This window comes from Fusarium tjaetaba (genome assembly GCF_013396195.1).
Source record: "Fusarium tjaetaba strain NRRL 66243 chromosome Unknown NRRL66243_c0000200, whole genome shotgun sequence".
Lineage (NCBI taxonomy): Eukaryota > Fungi > Ascomycota > Sordariomycetes > Hypocreales > Nectriaceae > Fusarium > Fusarium tjaetaba.
The window spans coordinates 63,906-86,090 of NW_023501396.1; the positions used below are offsets into that span (position 1 = coordinate 63,906).

Sequence of the window (22,185 nt, forward strand, 5' to 3'; positions counted from 1 at the left end):
CATCACTAATAAGTAAAGGCAGTCGCAACTAACAAGCTCGAATCAGATCAGCCTTCGCTTGCACCAACAGGAAGGAAGTTGCTCGACCAGCCACTTTCCCAAACCGTGCTATTCGACTTGTCTTGTGAGACCTCCTCATCATTGAGCTCTCTCTTTCCAGCCTCTTAAAACACCGAGTTTCTTTTTCTTTACTTTCGGTGTCTTTTTCTTCTCCTCCCTCTTTTTGGACTCTCAAACTTTTTTTCTCCCTGCTCTCCCTTGGATAATACGTCACTCGAAGACACGAGAGTTTGGGTCTAGCTCCAGGTGGCTTTACACTATTTACGCGCCGTATCGTGTCTCCGACGACAGTCAGCAAGCCACCCACTTCCTACTCCTCCCAATCTCGAGAAACGAAATCGAAGTATTGTTTACTTTTAAACTGAGACACTCGGAGCAATGGCGGGATCAAATGATCTGGAGGCCAACAACAGGATGTCGCGTGGGTCTGAGGCTGTCGACAATGGATTCTCAGAAAAGCCTCTAAACCAGGGAACAGGTTCAGGAATACACGCCTCCGTCTACATAATGTATGTGAACTCTCGATATGGCCAAGTTCCATATGTGCGGGGATATCTAACATGATGTTTGAACAGAACATGGATTTTCTTTTCCAATACCACGATTCTCTTCAACAAATGGCTAATCGACACTGCTGGATTCCGTAAGTTGCCTGCTATCAATCAAGTTGTGTCAAATTGAATCAGTTTGCTAACCTACCCTTATAGGATATCGTGAGTACTCTACTTGTTCGTGCATGGTGTGTCATGAAGTGAAACTAACAAGCTACCAGCTATCATCCTCACAACATGGCATCTTGTCTTTGCAACAATAGCAACGCAGCTACTTGCTCGTACTACTTCTCTTCTCGATTCACGCCACTCACTCCCAATCACTCGACGACTCTACATACGGACCATCCTCCCCATCGGCGTCCTCTACTCGGCTTCGCTCGTCTTCTCCAACATCGTGTACCTCTACTTGTCTGTTGCGTTCATTCAGATGCTCAAATCTACCGGCCCTGTCTGCACTCTTGTGGCTTCGTGGGTGTGGGGTGTCGCTCAGCCGGATAGTAAGACATTTGGCAACATCATGCTCATTGTTGCTGGTGTCGCCATTTCCAGTTTTGGAGAGATCGAGTTCTCCTGGTGGGGTTTTCTCTTTCAGATGTGCGGCACCATTGCCGAAGCCGTGCGTGTTGTCATGATCCAGGTCATGCTCAGTGCTGAGGGTCTCCGTATGGATCCTCTTGTCGGCCTCTACTATTACGCACCTGTCTGCACCCTTATGAACATGTTCGTTGTCTTGTTTAGTGAAGGCCCCCGATTTAAATGGGAAGATGCAGCTCAAGCCGGGTATGGCGTACTGCTTGCCAATGCATGCCTTGCATTCTTCTTGAATGTCATCAGCGTTTTCCTTGTAAGCCAGATTCCGATCCCCCGCATTTCACTTTCATTGCTGACTCCTATTCAGATCGGTAAAACATCAGGACTTGTCATGACTTTGAGTGGTATTCTTAAGAGCATCCTCCTCGTGGCTGCTTCTGTTGTGCTTTGGGGTACTCACATCTCCCTCACACAAACACTGGGATACGCCGTTGCCCTTATGGGTCTTGTTCTATATTCGATCGGTTACGAACAACTCCTCAACATGTGGGAAGAAGCGGTTGCATGGGGTACCGGTTCCCTCAATCGAGACGACGAGATGTCTCCTACTTTACGCAAAGGCATCATGATTGGATGTTTGGGTTTCATCACCGTGATAATTGCTGGCGCGTTATGGCATTATCATGGGTTATCTAGCGAGCATGTAACTCGGGTGACCTCGTCGTGGTTTGCCCATTGATGACGATTTCACTTAGGCATTATATAGACTTTTAATAATGATCAAACGTTTTAATGAACTTAATTGTCCCATCAGTCATGCAGCGTTGTGATGCTGAACTGTCCGAAGAGCCTTGCTATGATTGTAATTCATGTTTAAAGGGGTATCTTATTAATCCACTTAACCCATTGCAAACGAACTTCCAGCTGTATGGCTAGACCTCCAATGCTCCTGAAAAGTGCCAAGGTTATAATCCTTATGTGAAAACCAACTCACTATCAACGGCGGCTTCGACTTCCACGCCTTTCCCGTCGAGGAGATAGACTACGCTCTCGCCTGTTCCTCCTGTCCCTTGATCGTTCTCTTTCACGATCCCTGTCACGATCACGTCGATCCGTATCGCGATCTCTGTCCCTGTCTCTTCTGTCTCTATCCCTATCTCGATCGCGATAGCTATCTCCACCTCTCGGCTTATCACGATCAGCTCTGTCTCTGTCTCTATCTCTTTCTCGGTCTCGGTCTCGATCTCGATCTTTTGTTGCATCTCGCTGTCGGCTACGGCTCCTAGAACGGCTTCTCCTCCGCTCCTCCCGACCTCCGGGCGTATATCTGTCGATATCGTCCTGAATCCGGCGGCGGCGTAGGTCAGGAGATATTTCGCCACTACTTTTTTTGTCGTCGAGTCCAGGGATCGGGAGGCCTTTGTTCCTGGCGTCCTTCTGAGCCGCCAGGTAAGCCTTGGCTTCCTTTTCCCGCTTTCTGACTTCTTCCATCTTCCACTCCTCGATGCCATCCTGAGCTTTGCTGGAGCTCGGTCGAGCGGCAGTGGCAGTGGCTCGTGATGGAGAACGACTGCGACGCTCAGTTGTTTTTTCCTTTTCCCTTTCACGTTCTTTCTCGGGGGCCGCTTTATCCTGCTCCTTCTCACGAGGCTTTGCTTGGTCACGGTCGTCACGAAGTCTTTCTCGGCTTCTGCGTCTCAGAGGAGATCTCTCGCGGTCGCGCTCTCGGTCACGAGGTCGATCTCTGTCTCGTTCACGGTCTCTTTCTCGAGGATCATAATGGTCAGCTCCGCCAAGACGAGTGTCATGAGACCTGCTTTGGTCACGTCGAGTGCGGGAACGACTCCTTTCCCGTCTATCAGAGCGCAGTCGTGAGCGGTCCCTTCTGTCTCTGCTTCGATCTCGGCGATCGGGCCTAGGTCTTGATCGGCTTCTCTCTCTTCGCTCGACCACTCTAGGTCGAGAACGGCTACGATCACGTCTTCGGGATCTGCTTCGCTCGTAGTGGTCATACTTGGGTCGTGATCGGCTTCTAACCGCACGGTCCTCTCTGCCAGTTCGCGAACGAGTCCTCTCCCTTCTAGCTCGAGACCGGCTTCTGTCACGTCTGTCCCGAATACGCGACCCACTGATGCCTCTGTGTGGGGAGTTTGAGCGTCTATCGCGACGAGAATCTCGTTCCCTCAAACGATCACGCTCTCTATCTCTCTCGCGATCCCCATCGCGGTCGACGATCCGAGAAGCACTACGACTCGGCTTTCGGTCGTCCGCTTCAGATCTCTTGGTCTGTGCAGGTGTTCCATGGCCATCACGTTCAGCTCCGAGCCCTGCATCGCTGGTTTTGCGGCCCTCTGCAATCGACGAACGTTCTCGCCTGATCGGGTTGATGGCCGAGACAGGTCCCGTTTTGCGTGGCGGCGGTGCGAGGGATGAATCAATCTCCAACTCTTGCTTTTGGGCTGGCTTGGAGCTTTCGCGGAGTAAATCGGCCAGAGCCTCTTGCTCCAGTCGATCGTGTTCTTCTTTGGATAGTTTCTCTTTCAGCTCTGTAGAGGCCGCTGGTTTCTCCTTGTGGCGATCATCTCTATGTCTGTCATGATCACGATGACGGTCTCGGTCGCGATCTCTGTCTCGGTCCTTGTCCCTCTCCCTATCCCTTGTATCACGGTCTCGGTCCCTGTCACGCTCGCGCTCGCGCTCTTTGTGTCGCTTTTCTCTTTCAATATCGCGGAGTCTTTCACGCTCCTCGCGCTCCTGTTCGCGCTTTCGGCGACGCTCATCTCTTTCTTCCTGGCGTTTAATTTCGGCTTTCTCTCGCTCTCGCTCTTCCTTCTTTCGTTCCTCTTTAAGGATTCTTCGTTTCTCCTCCTCGATTGCAGCCTCTTTTTGTCGCAGCTCTTCCCGAACTTTTTCACGTTCCGCACGTCGAGCCTCAGTCTCGGCCTCATATTCTTCGTCTGTTTTGGCGCCCCGAAGCTTTTCTGCCTCAGCTGCTTCCTCGCCGACTTCGGCCCGGCGTGTTTCGCGGATTCGCTCCTCTATGGCGCCCACATCGATCAGCTGGCTAATGACATCTTCTGCTTTGTGATAAACCCCAGATCTCTCTAGGGCGCCATCAATTAGAGCCGCAGCCTTTCTCCGATCAAGTGTGAGAAGCTGCTGTGGGTTGCGCTCAATTTCCTGCTCGGCCACCTCGAGAATCGATTTCGTGACCTGAGCCTCGTAATCCTAATTATGCATCAGTATGGCATTGTGCATGTGTTTCTATCTCATCGTACGCTGGCTTCAAACTTGTCCCAAACTTGCTTTCGAATAGAATCGTAGGCTCCCTCTTTCTTGAAGCTATGGGCAAGCGATTCTATTGCTGCTCTTGTAGCCGAAGGTAGAGGAAGATCTGAGGCCTTGAATTTGCGCGGTTCAGGAGCAGGCGCCTTTTCGCCATTCGACGGTGGTTGTTCGACACCTGATTGCGCCATGATGTTGGTGTTATCTGCTGAGGCGCAAGATATTGAAAAGGAGATGTGACAACGCGCGTCGTGGAAGCGCGGAGATGATTCTTGAAGGTCAGCGCATAGCGCAGTTTGCCAATCAAGTGTGGTGAGCCTTAAAGCTAGGGGGCAATCTTCGAGAACAAAGAATAGTTGACATAATTCAAGTCAAGCAAAGGGTTCTTTGAGCGACGTGACATACAAAACGCCAGATCACGTGAAATGCATAACTAATACAGTTACCCTATATGAACAACCTTGGAGATGGCCATGAATTCATATAAGTGAGTATCTTTCATTATTTCCTTTGAAGATAACATATTATGTCTCCATATTAAACTAATTATCTTCGGCTCATTATAAAACTCAAACTAGGATTAGTTCGGTAGAATTGATCTCACAGCATGTCAGTGTTTCGGTGTTTTTTATTAGTCGCTGGTCTCCGACTGGTGAAACTAAGATCAAGGCTATCTGCCAGCCAGTGTGGGTTGGGCTAAGAGATGCTCTAAGAGTGGATGGATGTCAGCAGATGTACGATGAACTGTGGCTGTAAAAGTCTACCGCCAGCGTCCAGGGAATGGTTGCAGCGGCTTACACCGAGGTTTATCAAGAGAGCTTCCCCGAGCTTCTATCTTCAGACACAGAGCACAATCGACTATTGAAAAGCATTCATGTATTCATTAAGGTGCATCGTCAACTTGAGACTCTGGGTAGCACACCCACTTATAGACAGTGTGCTCAATGCTATTTGCATATCTACTTGGCACCCAGAAAAACGCCGCTGTCGTCTATCCTGCCTTGTTCCCTGCACAAGTTCAGAGCGTAGGACCAGTAACAACAACCTGACTTTTCGTTGCTAGTGTAATGACCAGAGTGTCAAGTCACGATGAAGAGGAAAACCTGGCAGCCTCCAGCAGCCTTCATATATTGGAGAATGATAATTAATCGTTCATCCAAGTCCTTCACCAGTATTTATAACAATAACGTATATGCTACTGTACAACTATGTTCATGACGTTGGAGCCCGGTTCTTGCGATCACTGGCGAATATTAGTGGCCTGGCTCATGGCATGATATTGAATCACTTACGTGCTGAGTCTTCTGGAGAGCTGCTGCAATTTCTTGTCATTGTTGGCATCATCGGCTGCCTTCTGAAGCGCGGTGTTTCGCTCTTCCTCCTGGTGCTTGACGACTTCTTCGTGAGTGGGCGGCAGCCTCTCATTTTGTAAATCAACCTTTCGAGCATCCTCGAATCCGTTGATTGCGTTCTTGAGACCTTCGGCACCAAGCATGAGGGTTCCCGCGGGCAATCTTCCACCAGATACAGTCTTGAGTTCTGTGACCTTCTCCGACTCCTCGCGAAGAACTTGGAATACACGAGACAGGCGACCGATGGCGAGAATCTTGTTCTTGATGGCTCTGCGTCGCACTTCGATCGACTCAGGGTCGTTGGACAAAGCTGGCGAAGCGGGGCCAGGCGAGGTTGAGGAGGGCGTCTCTTCTTTAAGTTCCTCCTCGGAACAGGTGCTGAGAATCGCGATGAGCATATCGGTGATCTTCTCTCCTACGAAAGGAAGAGACCAGGTGAAAACATCCATGAAGTTGGGTAGCCAGTAAGGATGAGGAGTGCAATTGAATTGCCGAATGTTCATAACGTTGTTCTCATACTTGAGTACAGCTGCTTTGTTGTTATAGACATCGAGGTAATTGGGGGCGGAGAAAATGGTCATAACACTTGGAAAACCGGTGGTTCGGGTCTTGCGGTACATGCGATAGCCGGCATCTTGGGCCTCGTGAGCACGGATAATAGAAAGAAGGTTGTTCTTTTCCAAGAAGGCGCAAGCAGCTGGATAGGAGAAGAAGTATGAACATCCTCGGACATGGTTGTGTAAGAAATAGTCGCTTGTCTTCTCCTGGCCGAAGTCTTCGAGAGGATCAGCCCAAAGGATGTCGCACATAAGACCCTGAGTAGGGGGCTCGCGGAAACGATCAATCTAGTTATGTCAGTCACAGAAATGTGGGCAGGATGCGGATCAACGAACGCTCTTCAAGTCGTCGAGTGTGTGCAACTCGGGGCTCAGTCCACCATGAATACAAAGAAACTGCTTGTTCATAACAGCAGCAAGGGGAAGAGCGCAGAATGACTCCATGCAGGCCTCGTAGATAGTCTCTGAGTATTTATGCTTGCATTCAAGTTTGAAGGTGAAGTAGTCAGTCAAGTGACGACATTCATGGTTTCCTCGCAACAGCCAGAGGGTCTTGGGGTAATGGATCTTGAGACACCAGAGGTAGAGGACACACTCTATGCTGAAGTAGCCTCGATCGACATAGTCACCGAGGAAGAGGTATCGGGTCTCAGCGGGGTCACCGCCGACTTCAAACAGCTTCATCAGATCGTAATACTGGCCATGAACGTCACCACAGACAGTAATGGGAGCGTCCATCTCCAAGAGGTTGGGCTCGGCGCGCAGAAGTTCGGTACCCTTCCTGATGATCCAAAGAGCCTGCTCTTCGGTAAGACGACCCTCGCGATAGAAATGCTGCTTAAGAAACTGAAGGTTGGGCTTGGAATGGGTGTCATCTTCGAAGAATTGCTCGTCGGTAGGCTTGTACATGGCAGGTGCTTGGACATCTGTGAAAATGTGATAGATTCGAGTCAGTCAAAGTGAGGAAAGCTTATGAGAAAGACCATAGCTGCAATGTTGTAGGTACCATGATACCAGCCCGAGTGGTAGCTAGGAATATTGTGCACAAATCTGCGACAGCATTGTTGTCGATGATGATGGCGGGGTTGAGGCGGCGACAACTGGAGGGGATATCACGAACCTTTGCACACACGCTCCAAGGTGCTGACCTGGGTGTTATCCTCCATGGTGTGAATGGTAAAATCGATCTCAGGGACAGGCTTCTTCTCCTGAATGGCGCGAATAGCATTGTCGACCTGGACGTTGCGTCGCTCCTCAGTAGGGGGCGCAGTGTTGGCCTCGCCTTCAGAGTCCATGGTGGGCGGCTAGGGGGCGACGAGGCGAGAGGAGGATGGAGCTGGCGGCGGTGAAGGCGTTGATAGTTGTGATCGATGGATATGCGATACTTATAGAAACTTGCACAAAGATAGAATGCAATGCGACTATGTAAAAAGGCAGACGGCGATGCGCAAGAGAAGTTTCTGAGCAAATGCCGTGGCCGGTTATGAAAGAAGGCGGTTACTGGATATAGGTAGGGCTGACCAGAAGAGCGGCGGGAGGTCAGGTTGGGAGGTAGGAATTCAGCAGCCACTGCCAGTGGGGAGATGACGGTTGAGCGATTCTACAGGAAGGTGCCACCGAGTTTGCGTACCCTGGGAGGGAGCTTAAGTACTGATCCAGCATTGGCAGGTGGAGATATACTAGTGAATGCGGGCACAGTACTTGCTCGTCTGGACAGCTCTTCTGAATCTGACAGCTCCTCACGTTTCAATGACAGGTGCTGGCCTCGGTCCAATTAGAAGATAGCAGTAATTAAAGGCAGGAGTCTCGCTCGCGTGGTCATCATTCGTTTACCAATGGAAAGGACACAGCTGAACTTTCCATTCTCTCTTTGCGCTACTGCGCAACGTTAATCTGTCCTACGGGGAAGGGAAAGCTAGGTACCTAAGGTACCAACCGTCTGCCCTGAAACTTGCTGCTAAAATCGGATATTTGGCTGGGCCTAGAATCTTATCAACGATGCAAGTGGGATAACGGTTTTGACGAAGAGAGCGGTGAATGGGACAATATTATTGCTCACTTCGTAACATTCTGCGCATTTGCGTTCATATCGACGTTTTTCACGATCCTGCCCATGTGGTCAATAAGTTTTGTCCACCAAACCCACTGAGGCAGAGGAATCCGAAATCTGATGATCATTGATGAGGCCATGGTTGTTCACATTCCTAGCCCGTGTTGCGCCCATCTACGGTTCGCTATTACAAGTCGCCAACAAGTCTGTGCTCCTCTTGCCTGCTGAGTAGTTCGTCCATGTGCAGACCATCAGAACCTTGCTTGGAACGGTCATTTCCTGATAAAGCCATCTTGGCGTTTCTGGCTCAGGATGTTAACTTTGAGCACATTACATTATCTGACCTCAGCCAAGTCTGAGGGCAGCTGCCAAAACGACGTTAACATATGTATTCATATTTAATGCGATACCTTTGATATCTGCTCTCCAAACTCCCTTGTGCCAATGCATAGGTAGGCAGCTAGTCTTGTTACCCAAACATGACATGGCATGAATGCTCAACTGCGAACAGTCTATATCCTTTAAGGAACACAGTAACCACCATCAACGACCAGGTCATGACCAGTGGTAAAGGATGAGGCATCACTAGCCAGGTACAGATAAGCTCCCTTGAGCTCTCCAGTTTCGCCTTGACGTCTAGATATGATGTTAGTCAACAGCAAGTGAAATTTCGATGTCAGTCCAGGCTCACCCAGCAACTGTCTTTTCCTTGAAAATGTTCTTGACATCCTCGCTGATGAAATCTGTGATTTCGGTCTTGATATATCCAGGTGATACAGTGTTGACACGAGCAAAGCCTGTCCATTCAACACCCAGGGATTTACCTAAAAGCCTATAGTTAGCCGTGGAAGCTCCGTTCTGAAAACTATACAACACTTACAAAAGTGAATGACAGCTGCCTTCGAAGCGTTGTATACTGCCTGCAATTGGGGGATGTTGACGATGCTTCCACTCATAGATGCTGTAGCAATGAAGCTGCCTGCCACAAAATTGGTCAATTTCTTTCCATCCAGCGTTGTGCCCTCTTTCTTCTGTCTTCGGAAATGTGCTCCTGCACTCTTGGCGCACCACATAACACCGTCGACGTTGACCTCCATAACACGGCGAGCTCTCTCAGTAGGCCCGTCGATGAAGGGCCCGTCTTCCCAGGCAATACCAGAATTGGCCACAAACACATCTAGACGACCATTGAAGTCGGTGATAATGTCGTTGATGGCCTTGTCAACTGCTTCGGGTGAGATAACATTGACTTGGTATGCTCGGCCTGGCACTTCATAAGTCACGATGCTATTGAAAAGGGATAAGCTGGCTTACACTTGACACCGTAGTCCTTTTCGATCTTCTCTGCTTCTTTCAGTGCTTGCTTGTTGCTATTGTACCAGATAGCCACATTGGCGCCAGCCTCTGCCAGCCCTTGAGCAATGGCGAGGCCAATACCTGCACCAGCGCCAGAGACAATGGCTGTGCGACCTTTGAGAGAGAATAGGGGAAGAACTCTGGAAGTATCTGGCACAGCCATGTTATCATGGTGAAATGCACCAGTTTTAGGATCCATGTTTGCGGATCAGGTTGAACTCAGACAATATTGATGTTGCTACGCTTGAGCCTCTGGCGTTGAGTGATAAGCTTCAGGTCGGCAAGGTTATGCACCCAAATCAATATTTGCAGGGCACCGTCATACTTTATATAGTCCTGTAGGTTTTGTCCAATACCAAACATCCTCGGCTCTTCTCCCAATTGAATATCTATCCTCAATTTGCGACATTTTATCGACGAACCAAATACAACAGACCAAGAATCTTCCACAGCCCTTGTCCCTTCGGTGGAACCAACGCACTGTATTACCTTACCTTGAGGTCTGGAGGTTAGCAAGGCACAAAGACGTCTCCACCATCTGGCGCGCCTATGAACAGGCGTCATTCACAGATTAGCCGTTGTAAGACTTGATGTTTTGTGATACGCTGTACCAGCTTCGTGGAGAAATGCCTCTAGTGTGATTGCTATTTCTGTCAGGGCCCTGTTACTGTCCATTCAGCTCTGAACAATTTCCCATATCTCGCCGGGATGAGTCTGTCAAGTGGCTGAATGGATTTCGCGGGGTTAAAGCGTTCCCCGCCATTAACATAACCTCGTCTCTGCATTCAGGCTGGCGATTATCGCGGGTAAAATGAAGCCTCTATCTGTCTAATGTTGAATAACACAGACACAACCTGCTACAGCCGGGAAGTTATGCGACTCGAGTTCTGATTCATGAGTCCTACTGGTAAGGCGCCAACTATTTCAACAGTCATCCAGCTAAAATCGAATCGCTTCCTTGTTTACCAGGCTTCTTCAACTTTTCTCTATGACAGGCGCTTCGTGTTTGGGAGCTTCAGTAATCTCTTTGTAGTTCTTGCCCCGACCATAACCCATCCTTGTTCTGTTGTTGTAGCTGCGTCCAGCGACCCGACCTCCTGGGGTGTTTGTCACCCGGTAGCAAGACACAAAGTCATCATAAGGGACTGATGAGTGAAAGGTCAGCCATTATTAAAGTTCAGAGCATTGATTGAAGACCTACTGTAGGCGCCGCAGATTCGCCGAATACCCTTGAATGCACTTCGGCCGTGCAAAACTCGCCAATTGTTGAAGACTGGAAAAGGTCAATATGTGACTTTTATTTTGGCAAGGCATCTCTCCACTTACTGACGATCTTTCCGGGTTCTAACTTGAACCAATATTCATTCTCTTTGCGGCGCAGTATCTCATTCCACACTCGAGCCGCGGCGTACCAGTTCTTGGCGTCATAGGGATTCACAGCACCACGATCGTCGTTATTCCAACGAATTCGCTTCAGATGCCCACCATCCTCCTGCTCGATGACAGGATACACTTTGTCTGGAGAGATAGATATTCCTACGTTACCGCTGGCATGCCATGGCAGCTCAACTTGGGCAAGAGTTTTGAAAGCCCAAGGGTTCTCCTTTCTTAGAGTTACAGCAGCTTTGAAGCCGTCAACAAGGAGTGACTCTCCGCCTAGAGACTCCCCTTCCTCAAGCGCTTCACCCGGAGCTGGCTCGTGTGAGAGACAGTGAAATGCTTGTAAGCCTGCAGGCTCGGTAAAATATGTAGTGTCTGTATGAGCTGGCAGAGCGAGGTTTGTGTACGCTGTATCAGCCATAGCAAGATCCGGCGTAAAGTCGTAGAAGCCGCCATAATGTGTATTTCTGATCGGACCCAGGCGCTTTAGGAGATCTTCCGTGGACTCGGGATAGACTGGTGCATCTGTTACGAAGCAGAAGCCGTGAATACGCTAGGATGCATAAGCTATTGCACCATGGTTATGGGGTTCAAAATGCCCTACAATCTTTTTTGTAAGCTCACCGATAGCTTCCCAACCATGGTCGACGAAGAATTGGTTGTAAGGAACTGAGGGTGGATGAGTCTCAATGGATGAGTCCCACAATCGGATCATACTAAACTATTAGAGATCTCGACATTGCAAGGAGGTTAGTGGTGGCGAGCTTACTGATCTTTGCCAAACTCTTCGGCATACGCTCCTTTGAACCAGCAGGAGAGGTATGACAGAGGATGCTGGCTCTCGTGGCCATCGGACCCTAATGGCAGTCAGTATTTATCGACAGCGCCACTCAAAATCAAATCGGCTCTTACAGTTAACGTGGAGCTTGTCCTCTGTTTCTTTGAAATCAACGACTTTGAGATCCTCCTCTCTCAACTAACTCGTGTATCAGTTTAGCCACATGGCGCCCAATGTGACGTAGAAGTAAGTAGTCACTCACCTGGAAAGTGTCAACATTCCTTTGCTTTGTATCCTGGTTAACACATTCGCTGCATTGGCAGTTATCTCTAGAAACCCATGAGCGTTGAGCAAGCGATTGAGAGTGGTCGTCTACTCACCGTAACCACATGTTAGGACTTTACCCCAAGGCCAAATGTCAGCAACCTCGATCTCATAAGCGCGGCTTCACTTACAAGGTACGATACTCGGTGGTACTTTTGCCATCCAAGGCCCGGCGTTCCATGCGGATCTGCGATGTTTCTGTACGTTGAATAGTTGTTTTGTGGGCGGACTTTTCGATTATTCCCATCTCTGATTGGGCTTCCCTTTGCCTCCTTTTGGCTTCCTGGGATAGCATTGAGCCCAGACTGTACGTTTTCTTTCCAGAGACTGCGGCGCTTAAAGGACCAGGACGGCTAAAAAGCCTGGTGCTGTAGATAATAGAGTGATTAGCATGGTTGTTAGAGTCGTGAGAGTATCAAATTACCCTGAACATCGAGCAAGTCGACTGAACATTGCGATGGAGTTGAGAAACAGTAAATAATACTAGATATTTTGTTTAGAGGTCAATGGTTATGAAAGAACAGTCGCATGATACAGTGCCTTCTTTTCCCAGCTGCATAAACCTCGGTATATATCGGCAGCTCTGACATTCGCATCAGGATTCTCCGACGACCCGAGTTCGCGTGAGTCGACAAAGTAAAGGGCGTTTTTGTTCATTGACATGGATGGCACGTGCATAGGTGGAGCTCAACTACACTAACCGGCTCCAAGGTAATGTTGCACTTACATACTTGAAATAATTATTCACTGTTCAGTTTTTGTTTCTGCTCTGACAACTCTACTTGCTACTGAGATTTCCAAGGAATGATTCAATGGATGGCTGAACCGCCGTTTATAAAAGTAAACCCTTTGCTGAGTTCACTTTCCATGAAGCACGGGCTAAGAAAACGGAGCTACACGTTTGCCATTTCCACTGAGGAAACTTGTTATTGTATATGTGTATGTGCATGGAGGAGACCTTCCTTTGCTCAATTAAATCTTTTTGTCAAAGTGCTTGGGGAGAACAGCCGCTCGGATGGCACGGCGTGTCCTAACCATCATAAATCAGAGGCAGAATGAACGAGTACAAACAAGGAAGACTGCTTCATCATTAGTGGAGGCCTATGGCAGGAATGGACGTAAACAGATATCCGGTACTTTTTTATTATATTACTGATTATTTTATTAAACGTTAAAAGTGTTTTAGTTTCCAGTGACCAGCGTGACTGGAGACGGGAATATACCAAAAACATAACCAGCATGACCAATATGGTGCCATAGGATATACATCATGTTCATATGTTTCGACAGCCAACACCTCGGAGTGCACTAGGCGATAGTTCTCTATTGGATTTGCAATTACCTTGAAGTTTGCAGACCTTTCACTCGTTGAAACAGGTAGTTGGGATTGAGAATTCTTGGCTCAATGCTTATATGCTCCTCTATGATAAGGTAATTAAAGTAATCGAAATACATAGACCATGCGATATGGCATCGAACTAATAAAACTCCAATTAGGCTTTAACCTCAACTTCCACCACATCCCTGAACGAGAAGCATGCGCAAGCTATACCAAGCTCACTACAAGCATTGCCATTCGCCTGAACGGTGGAAAAACCTCGCCATCGCACAGTCGTACCCATTGGGATAACATCCAGCGGCGGGGCCGACATCACGGCAGCAGAGCCACTCGCCTCGGAGGAGGATTTGCCCAGTGAGAGCAATGGGGTGGGTAGCACCGGCGAGGTTTTGGCAACATAGACTCTCAAATTCGTTGAGCAAAACCATGGTTATCTGAAGACCTCAAGCGGGGCAGAGCTCAAATCGAGTACACTTTCTGGGCAAGCTCTAAAAGATCAAAGAAAGCTTCACGCTCCAGATCTGTTTTGGAAAGCCCAAGTCCAAGGACCAGTATTCGTCGGTCATCAGGCGATCTGAGACAAATTTGGCTGGCAATCTGTGCTGCATAAAGTTGACCTAGAGTTTCACGCTCCTCACCCCCTCCACCAAATAGCGTTGTTGGTGTGAGATGTGTTGATGGAAGAAGGCCTTTGCTTGAGCTGGGAAGATTCATCTCAACAACTCCAGATGACGATCCTGTTAAGGGGACTTGTATCTGTCACGATGTCAGCTATGGTAGAGCTTGAAGACTCGGAATACTCAATTACCCATTGTGAAAGTCGACCTTCTTGGGAGATAGTGATGAGTATCTTATCAGCGAAACTTGTGTATGTAATCTCTGTAGCTATGCCATTCACGAGACCCGAAACCTCTCTAGATCTCGAAGGAAAAGAGTCTTCCCTAACATCAAGAGTCGCCATTTTTGAAGAAGTATTATGCTTGAGTAGAGTTTAGCTGTAGCTTTGAAACCAACCATTCGAGCTACCTACTGGGCTAGGTTCAGGCGTTCCATGCCGCTGAGCTAGGCGGCCCCACCACCCCGCACTATACCTAAAGCAGGTCCAGGTTCTGGCGGTAATTCACGGCAGAATGACTTTGATCCCAAAATTTCATAGAATTCATCGTCGTCCCTGCGCCTTGGGTTGATCCTCTAACGTATCGATATTTCATGCCATTTTCGCAAAATTTATTGTCAATTCGCTAGACAATTAATTTAAAATGGCCAAATACGTTCCTCGTCAACGCAAGCATAAAGTCCTCGCCCGTGAACGAGCCAAGGAGAATGCTCAGCATGAAGTCCAGGAGAACCCAAACCAGGAGATTCTCCTGCCGACGGCCAAGGCTGATCGGGAGGCCAGAAAGGCACAGATGAAGGCAGAACTCCTTCAAGAAGGCGCGAAAATGAGCGGGAAGAAGGCCAAGCGTTTAGAGAAATACATCGAGGGCAAGCTGCGCAAGGATGAGTCTCGCGAGCTGATGGCCAAACTTGCTGAGCAACAAATTGACACAACCTTGTTCTCGAGCAGCCGAGTCCTTGGACAGGGTCGCGAAACCAAGAAAGAGGCATTGAGGCGGGCTATGAGAGAGGAGAAAGCTGGTTTAGAGGGCGGTGAGGAGGAGAGAAGCGAGATTCTTCTTGAGAAGAGAAAAGAGCTTAACGCGGATGAAGATATCTCGAGCGATGAGAGTGAGAAATCCGAGCCCGACGAACAGAAGCCATCCAAGCACACACCAACTCCTGCGCCCGCGCCCACATCCAAAGAGTCGGACCAACCGAAAACAGAAACCTCTGCACCAACAATTGGCTCGGGTCTGAAGAGACCACTGGAGGTCGACGATGAAGGACGACCGGTGATCAAAAAGCGTCAAAAACGAGGTGGAGTCAAATCAAAATTCTCCCTGGCGCCAGTGGAAACGCCATTTGAGCTCGAGTCTGAAGAAGCCGACAGTGTTGCAAGTGATAGCGATAGCGACGAGTGGAATGGTTTCAGCGACGACTCGGCTGATAAGGATAACACTGTAGATGATGACAGCGAAAGCGATGAGGAAGAATATGATGAATCCAGTGAGGAACCCGAAGAGTCTGATGAGGACATGGAAGACGCGGACGAGAACAAAGCACAGAGGTCATCGTCTTTCAAGGCATGGGCACACCAACAGCGAAACGAAGCTCTAGGTTATCAATCCATCGAGGGAACAACAACAAATCTTGAAATCCCCAAGCCAGAAAATTTTGTTCCCCGAGCCCCTGAGCAAGATCCTTTACCGATGGAACTGCAACCAACGCAGAATATAAATCGAAAGGTTTACAGCGTAACGGTTACCAGAATACCAGAAGTCCAGGAGGCTAGGCTAAAACTTCCTGTGGTATCAGAGGAACAAAGGATAATGGAAGCGATTCATAACCATGACATTGTCGTTGTTTGCGGTTCCACAGGTTCCGGAAAGACTACTCAAATTCCTCAGTTCTTGTATGAGTCTGGTTATGGCTCACCCGACTCACCAACACCTGGTATGATTGGTATCACTCAGCCCCGTCGAGTCGCTGCTGTCAGTATGTCGAAGCGTGTTGGTGAAGAACTTGGTGATAAGTCTGAGGTGGTGGCCTACCAGATCCGTTTTGAGGGCACAGTTGATCCTAAGACGGCTATCAAGTTCATGACTGATGGTGTCTTGCTACGAGAAGTTGCTCAGGATATCACACTGAAGAAGTACTCGGCCATTGTCATCGACGAAGCTCATGAGAGAAGCGTCAACACGGATATCTTGATTGGTATGCTCAGTCGAGTTATTAAGCTCCGAGCAGAGCTAGCAGCAGAGGACCCTACGGTCAAGCCTTTGAAACTCATCATCATGTCTGCTACATTGCGGATAGAAGACCTTACCATGAATCCGACGCTGTTTGCTACTCCACCGCCAGTATTGGAGGTTGAGGGCCGGCAACATCCTGTCACTATTCATTTCTCCCGAAGAACTCAGCATGATTACGTGGAAGAGGCCTTCAGAAAGATTAGCAGAGGGCATAAGAAGTTACCACCTGGTGATATCCTTGTGTTCTTGACTGGCCGCAACGAGATTCTAGAACTCAGCAAGAAGCTAAAGGCTACATTTGGCGGTCCAAAGACTGCGGATGGGCCCAAAGTACAGATATCTGCTAGCGAGGCTCCCATTGAGGTCGAGGATATTGAATTTGGAGACGTGGATGACCGTAATGGCGATGATTTCGATGAGATACCCACAGATGACGAAGATGAGGACGACGAGGACGAGTTCCAGATCGAAGAGGACCAGGAGGTTGCACCGTTAAAGATGCGAGTCTTACCCCTTTACTCCTTACTTCCAACACGCGAGCAGATGCGAGTCTTTGAGCCAGCACCTGAGGGTACAAGGAACATCATCTTGGCAACAAACGTTGCGGAAACCAGTTTGACTATTCCTGGCATTCGATATGTCTTTGACTGTGGACGGTCAAAAGAGAGGCAGTATGATCGCCTTAGTGGAGTTCAGAGCTACGATATTGGATGGATCAGTAAAGCCAGCGCAAACCAGCGATCTGGTCGTGCGGGCCGTACCAGTCCTGGACATTGTTACAGACTCTACTCCTCTGCAGTATATGAGAGAGATTTCCCACCTTTCACAGATCCCGAATTGTTGCGAATGCCGATTGAGGGTATCGTGCTACAGCTCAAGGCGATGAACCTGCAGCATGTCGTCAACTTCCCCTTCCCTACACCACCTGATCGACGAGCCCTTGCTAAGTCTGAGAAGCTATTAACATATCTCTCTGCTATCTCATCAACAGGACAGGTTACGCAGATTGGTCAAACAATGTCTGTGTTCCCCCTGTCTCCTAGGTTTGCGCGCATATTATTGGTTGGCCATCTTCATGACTGCATTCACTACACAATTGCTCTTGTTGCTGGTTTATCAGCCGCCGAAGTTTTTCTTCCTGAGAACCAAGCGATTCCTGCCCTCGCAGCGAAGGATGATACCGCTATTCGTACAACATCAGACGTCATTGCAGAAGATCGTCAAGCTAATGTGCGAAAGATGTTTAACGAGGTTCACAAGAACTTTTGTTACCTAGACGATAAATCAGACGCTATCAAACTTCTGCAAGTCGTGGGTGAATTTGCTCATGAGCCTACAGAAGAATGGTGTGAGAGTCATTTTGTACGATACAAGGTGCTTAAAGAAATACAACAGCTGCGAAGACAAATCACAGAATTGTTGAGAACAAATGTTTCGGCTTTTACCAACCTGAAATACCAGGACAAGCTGGATCCCCCATCCCCCAAACAGGTCGCTGCCCTGAAGCAAATGGTCGCGGCCGGCTTCGTGGATCAGGTTGCTATTCGAGCAGATCTTACACCCAACCCCCCTGAGCAATTCCGCAAGCCTCGCCGGTCCATCGATGTTCCATATATCCCCTTGATTCCTATCCACGCTGGCAAGGAGGTCGAAAGCGACCGTGCAGTATACATCCATCCCACCTCACCTCTTGCCCACATCAGCATTCAGGAGTGCCCGGAGTACATCGTCTACTCCTATCTCCAGCGAGCTGCGCAATCAGTTGATACGGAGAAGCGCCCCAAGACAAGAATGCATGCCCTTACAGACGTAACTGGCGGGCAACTAGCAGGGCTGGCCAAGGGAACGCCCCTTATCACCTACGGCAAGCCGATCAAGGAGCTTAAGCCTACAACGGGCACAGATGGAGCTACAGTACGAGAGTGTTTCGTGGTTCCATATTTGAGAGCCGAGAGCACTGGTGGTCAAGGATGGCCTCTCCCCGCGAAGAAGGTGAAGCAGAGAAAGGTTCCTGGCAAAGGATGGGTTGTGGAGTAGAGGTTGTAGATATGGAAGATGTTTTCGATAATTTAGTCTTGAAATAGATAGGATACTTCGTGGTTCATAGAAAATGGGATTTCATGTATTGGATATTTTCGCTCCGAGTCTCTGCAGTAAACGTGTTGCGTGATTGAGTGATCTCGACGTCATTATGCAAGCATGATGCTATAAGATGAGAACTTCAGAGAACACGGCTTCAATTGAGCTCGTGAGACTTAAAATTGTGCATTTGCGGTCATATACTTCTGTAAAACTGGGCAAGTTAACCATTGATATGCCTGGAAAATCCAATACCCTTTTCCCAGGCGTGGCTTTGGTCACTGGCGCCGCATCAGGTATGGTCCATTGCTCCAGATAGCTACCCCCTCTAATGATACAAGGTATTGGAAGTCAAGTCGCTATATCATTTGCCATGGAAGGGTGTCGGAGGCTCGCCCTGTTTGACAAAGACAGCACAGGCCTGAACGCTACTAAGGCGGCCATCAAATCCGTAAGCGGAAATGCAGACCCAGATGTGTTCATCAGACACGTTGATAATCTGGACACCTATGAAGTTGGCAAGAACATGGAACTTGCTATCAGGCATTTCGGACGCATTGACTATGCCGTCAACTGTGCTGGTATGTCTACACGCTGTTTTACTTTGAGTCCTACTCACAATAACTCTGAAAGGAATCTACGGCCCAACAAAGAAAAGTCATGAAGCAACCCCTGAAGAGTTTGATCATGTCATCAATACCAACTTCCGTGGTCTGTGGCTGTTTGCGAAAGAAGAGCTAAAATATATGATCAGTCAAGATATTGGAGCTACTCATGATGGACGGCCTGGGTTTAGAGGTTCCATTGTCAATGTTGGAAGCAACCTTGGCCTTGTGGGAAAACCAGAGACTCGTACGGATACGTTATACCTTGAACAGACTCAAACTTTGGTTGACAGTTGGGACAGCGATGTACAGTGCTTCAAAGGCAGCTATCATCAGTTTGACGAGAAGTGATGCTATCGACGTAAGTCGGACTAATGGCTTGACACCCCTACCTTCTTATTTAACACACGCAGTATGCAAAAGATCAGATTCGTGTTAATTGCGTCTGCCCTGGAGTTATTGAGTAAGTTGTCTTTTGATCTCCCTGTGTCCATACTGACATCGCAGAACTCCTATGACGGCTAGTGTTCCGGAAGATGACCCGGCTGTACAGACTGCCGTCATGAAAAGAAAAGGGACCCCACAGGAAGTAGCAGATGCTATTTTGTTCTTATCTGGTCCTAAGGCTTCTTTCATTCAAGGTGCTGCATTGTCAGTTGATGGGGGTTATACTGTCAGTTAAGGGCATTGAAAGAGATCCATGACAAGGGCACAATAATGAACTGTATTGGGGTATCAAATTCCTGTATAAAAACTCAAAACATCACTTTTCCCCAGGGTAACGCCATGCTCTTGCTGGATAATAACTCAAGACGCAGCTGGTGTGCTAGTAGAGTTTACCATTTTGCTCTTCTTACGCTTTGGCTTGGGAGCAGTCGCTGATTTGGGTGTTTTCTCCTTACTCTCCTTGCTCTCTTTCTTATCATCGATCTTTGTATTGATCGTCGGCGCATTAATACTCCTGATGGGCCCATCCGTCCTTGCGATTTGGGGTGGTTTGCGGCCTGTTGTTGTGAGGTGGAACTCTCCTGGGCGACCTGTGATAGGGTTCTCGTCAATGTATTCGCCCCCGTACTTCATGTGAATCATGAAAGACTCTTCTGCAAGTCTCTCTAGTGACTTCTCATCATCCTTCTGTGCGGCTGCTGCATGGGCAGCTGGACCTTTGCTAGTTTCATCCGATACAGGCATTGGGGTCGCCGCTGCAGAGTTCTGGATCCTTGGTTTCGTTGATGTCTTGGCTGATGGGAGCTGGTAAAAGTTACCCATAGAAGGCCCCCATTTTCTGACCGACTCGGCAGTTGTCACGGCGTTGGTGACTTGCGAAGATATCGTCAACTATAACAGTGAGGTTAGAACTGTTCGCAAAACAACTGCTCAAAGAACATACAATTCTTGCTGAAAGAATGGCACTGAGAGTCGGCGCCATATAGATATTCTCCCCCACAACGAAGTATGTGGCGTGAACAGTAATCTCGTCGTCGTCGTATGCTGACTTTCGTCTCGTTTGCTTGCGAATGACCCATACACCTGTACCAGCTCCAGGGCCAGTTTCAGCAGGCTCTTCGACAACCCTGAACTCAAGCCCCGACATGGTGTTGAGATGTGTCTCGAAAGCTTCGCGCGTCTGAATGACTGGATACATCGATGGTACATTCATGGCTTGGTTATATACAACAGCGTTGTTCGACGTGCGCTCAAAGAAGGGCGATTCTGCGAAGTAGAAGAGGATGGTGTTATTGTGCAGGCCGCCCATTTGTTGAATCGCCATAGGAGAGCGCCATTGGATCTCATCGAGGGGTGGGTCGTTTGGATTCGACATCGCGAAGAATCCGAATTATTCTGTGAGCACTATCGGCTCCTTTGTTGTATTTGTTGCTAGTTATGATGGTGATATTTCCTTGGGGTTCAGTGTGAAGGTTCAAGAAACCTAACGTATTGAAGCTCCAGCTCTAGGTAGGCATTTGGCGTGGGGTTCCGCTTCTAGCGCGTTACAAGGCGGCAGTGTTCCGCCTCAGCGACCCATTCAGTATGGAAGTAAGAGGCGCCGCGCATCAATTTCAACTTCCAACCTTCAATCTCACAACCTTTGCAGCTCATAACGACGAAAAGAAAACCCGCCCACATATCGACATAAAAAAGGAGCCTCATCTAGCTTAGACTACCAGCACCCAAAACACGCCATGGATCTGCTTTCAAGTATTCGCAAGACCGGTTCAAGAGGAGGCGTCAACTTTAGCTGGGATGAAGTCGCAAGCTGTTCACATCGCGAAAACTATCTCGGCCACAGTCTTAAGGCACCTGTTGGACGCTGGCAAAAAGGCCGCGATCTCAACTGGTACGCTAAAGCGGAAGACGACTCTGGAGAACCCAAGGAAGATGGCGAGACCGAGGAGGAGCGTCGAGAGAGAGAACGAAAGGAAGAATTGCGCAGAATCAAAGAGGCTGAGGAGGATGCTATCGCAAAAGCCCTGGGTTTGCCACCCCCGGTACGAAACTCTTCCGGTGCGAACGCGGTAGAGGTTGATCCCAGTAAACGAAAAGTTGGCCCGGAAAGCGGCCCTCCTGAGGAAACTGGGAATGAAAAGAGGGAGAACTCAAGACTGCATGACGATACCGAGAGGCGAGAACGACGAAGACATCGAAGTCGCGATCGCGGTCATGATCGCGAGCGTCGCCATCGACGACACAGGAGGAGCCGAAGTCGCGACCGTGACCAAGGCAGGGAACGGGATGAGGATAGACCAAGACACAGACACAGAGATAGAGATGGTGACAAGGAAAGTACCCATGGTCATAGACGCCACCGGGAGGGTCATCGAAGAGGAGGTACGGAGGAAGACGAACGACGATACAGAGATAGGAGCAGGGAGCGCCGCCGATCAAGGTCGAGAGATAGACGCAGACGCAGTGCCAGTCCTAAGCCTCATCGTCGAGACTAAAGTCACCGCTTCTGGCCTTGAACTTGAAAACAGTCGAATATGAGATACCCCTTCCAGCGAAATCAAGGAAAAGAGTCAAGTCACCGTTTGTATCCATCTTGCGTACAAATCAATGAGTCAATTCATTGCGCCTCGCATATA

The 22,185-nt window shown here is 48.8% G+C and overlaps 9 protein-coding genes across 9 annotated transcripts; 4 read left to right on the plus strand and 5 right to left on the minus strand.

Moving 5' to 3' along the window:
- Positions 1-438: 438 nt before the first annotated feature.
- FTJAE_9029 (triose phosphate 3-phosphoglycerate phosphate translocator) lies at positions 439-1,884 on the plus strand (the record flags this gene model as incomplete). The annotated part of the gene is made up of 5 exons (XM_037355908.1): positions 439-569; positions 636-703; positions 768-773; positions 833-1,458; positions 1,513-1,884. The coding sequence occupies 5 exons, from the start codon at positions 439-441 to the stop codon at positions 1,882-1,884; spliced, it is 1,203 nt and encodes a 400-aa protein (XP_037203914.1).
- A 193-nt stretch (positions 1,885-2,077) lies between these two features.
- On the minus strand, positions 2,078-4,621 carry FTJAE_9030 (U1 snRNP; the record flags this gene model as incomplete). The annotated part of the gene is made up of 4 exons (XM_037355910.1): positions 2,078-2,094; positions 2,140-2,472; positions 2,531-4,373; positions 4,424-4,621. 4 exons carry the CDS (start codon positions 4,619-4,621, stop codon positions 2,078-2,080), a joined length of 2,391 nt encoding a protein of 796 aa, XP_037203915.1.
- A 768-nt stretch (positions 4,622-5,389) lies between these two features.
- Positions 5,390-7,634, minus strand: FTJAE_9031 (serine threonine phosphatase 2B catalytic subunit; the record flags this gene model as incomplete). The annotated part of the gene is made up of 4 exons (XM_037355911.1): positions 5,390-5,438; positions 5,723-6,627; positions 6,676-7,265; positions 7,460-7,634. The coding sequence occupies 4 exons, from the start codon at positions 7,632-7,634 to the stop codon at positions 5,390-5,392; spliced, it is 1,719 nt and encodes a 572-aa protein (XP_037203916.1).
- Positions 7,635-8,910: 1,276 nt separating this feature from the next.
- FTJAE_9032 (sorbitol utilization sou1) lies at positions 8,911-9,944 on the minus strand (the record flags this gene model as incomplete). Its single annotated transcript, XM_037355912.1, has 4 exons — positions 8,911-9,025; positions 9,081-9,213; positions 9,270-9,653; positions 9,704-9,944. The coding sequence occupies 4 exons, from the start codon at positions 9,942-9,944 to the stop codon at positions 8,911-8,913; spliced, it is 873 nt and encodes a 290-aa protein (XP_037203917.1).
- Positions 9,945-10,720: 776 nt separating this feature from the next.
- Positions 10,721-12,474, minus strand: FTJAE_9033 (trimethyllysine hydroxylase; the record flags this gene model as incomplete). Its single annotated transcript, XM_037355913.1, has 8 exons — positions 10,721-10,890; positions 10,947-11,018; positions 11,072-11,678; positions 11,730-11,841; positions 11,895-11,982; positions 12,038-12,101; positions 12,166-12,214; positions 12,359-12,474. The coding sequence occupies 8 exons, from the start codon at positions 12,472-12,474 to the stop codon at positions 10,721-10,723; spliced, it is 1,278 nt and encodes a 425-aa protein (XP_037203918.1).
- A 2,351-nt stretch (positions 12,475-14,825) lies between these two features.
- FTJAE_9034 (ECM16 DEAH-box RNA helicase) lies at positions 14,826-18,455 on the plus strand (the record flags this gene model as incomplete). Its single annotated transcript, XM_037355914.1, has 1 exon — positions 14,826-18,455. One exon carries the CDS (start codon positions 14,826-14,828, stop codon positions 18,453-18,455), a length of 3,630 nt encoding a protein of 1,209 aa, XP_037203919.1.
- Positions 18,456-18,870: 415 nt separating this feature from the next.
- On the plus strand, positions 18,871-19,784 carry FTJAE_9035 (3-oxoacyl-reductase; the record flags this gene model as incomplete). The annotated part of the gene is made up of 5 exons (XM_037355915.1): positions 18,871-19,078; positions 19,131-19,349; positions 19,396-19,463; positions 19,516-19,565; positions 19,610-19,784. 5 exons carry the CDS (start codon positions 18,871-18,873, stop codon positions 19,782-19,784), a joined length of 720 nt encoding a protein of 239 aa, XP_037203920.1.
- Positions 19,785-19,909: 125 nt separating this feature from the next.
- Positions 19,910-20,924, minus strand: FTJAE_9036 (RNA polymerase II transcriptional regulation mediator MED6; the record flags this gene model as incomplete). Its single annotated transcript, XM_037355916.1, has 2 exons — positions 19,910-20,440; positions 20,493-20,924. The coding sequence occupies 2 exons, from the start codon at positions 20,922-20,924 to the stop codon at positions 19,910-19,912; spliced, it is 963 nt and encodes a 320-aa protein (XP_037203921.1).
- A 361-nt stretch (positions 20,925-21,285) lies between these two features.
- On the plus strand, positions 21,286-22,044 carry FTJAE_9037 (multiple myeloma tumor-associated 2 like; the record flags this gene model as incomplete). The annotated part of the gene is made up of 1 exon (XM_037355917.1): positions 21,286-22,044. The coding sequence occupies one exon, from the start codon at positions 21,286-21,288 to the stop codon at positions 22,042-22,044; it is 759 nt and encodes a 252-aa protein (XP_037203922.1).
- Between the last annotated feature and the right edge of the window lie 141 nt (positions 22,045-22,185).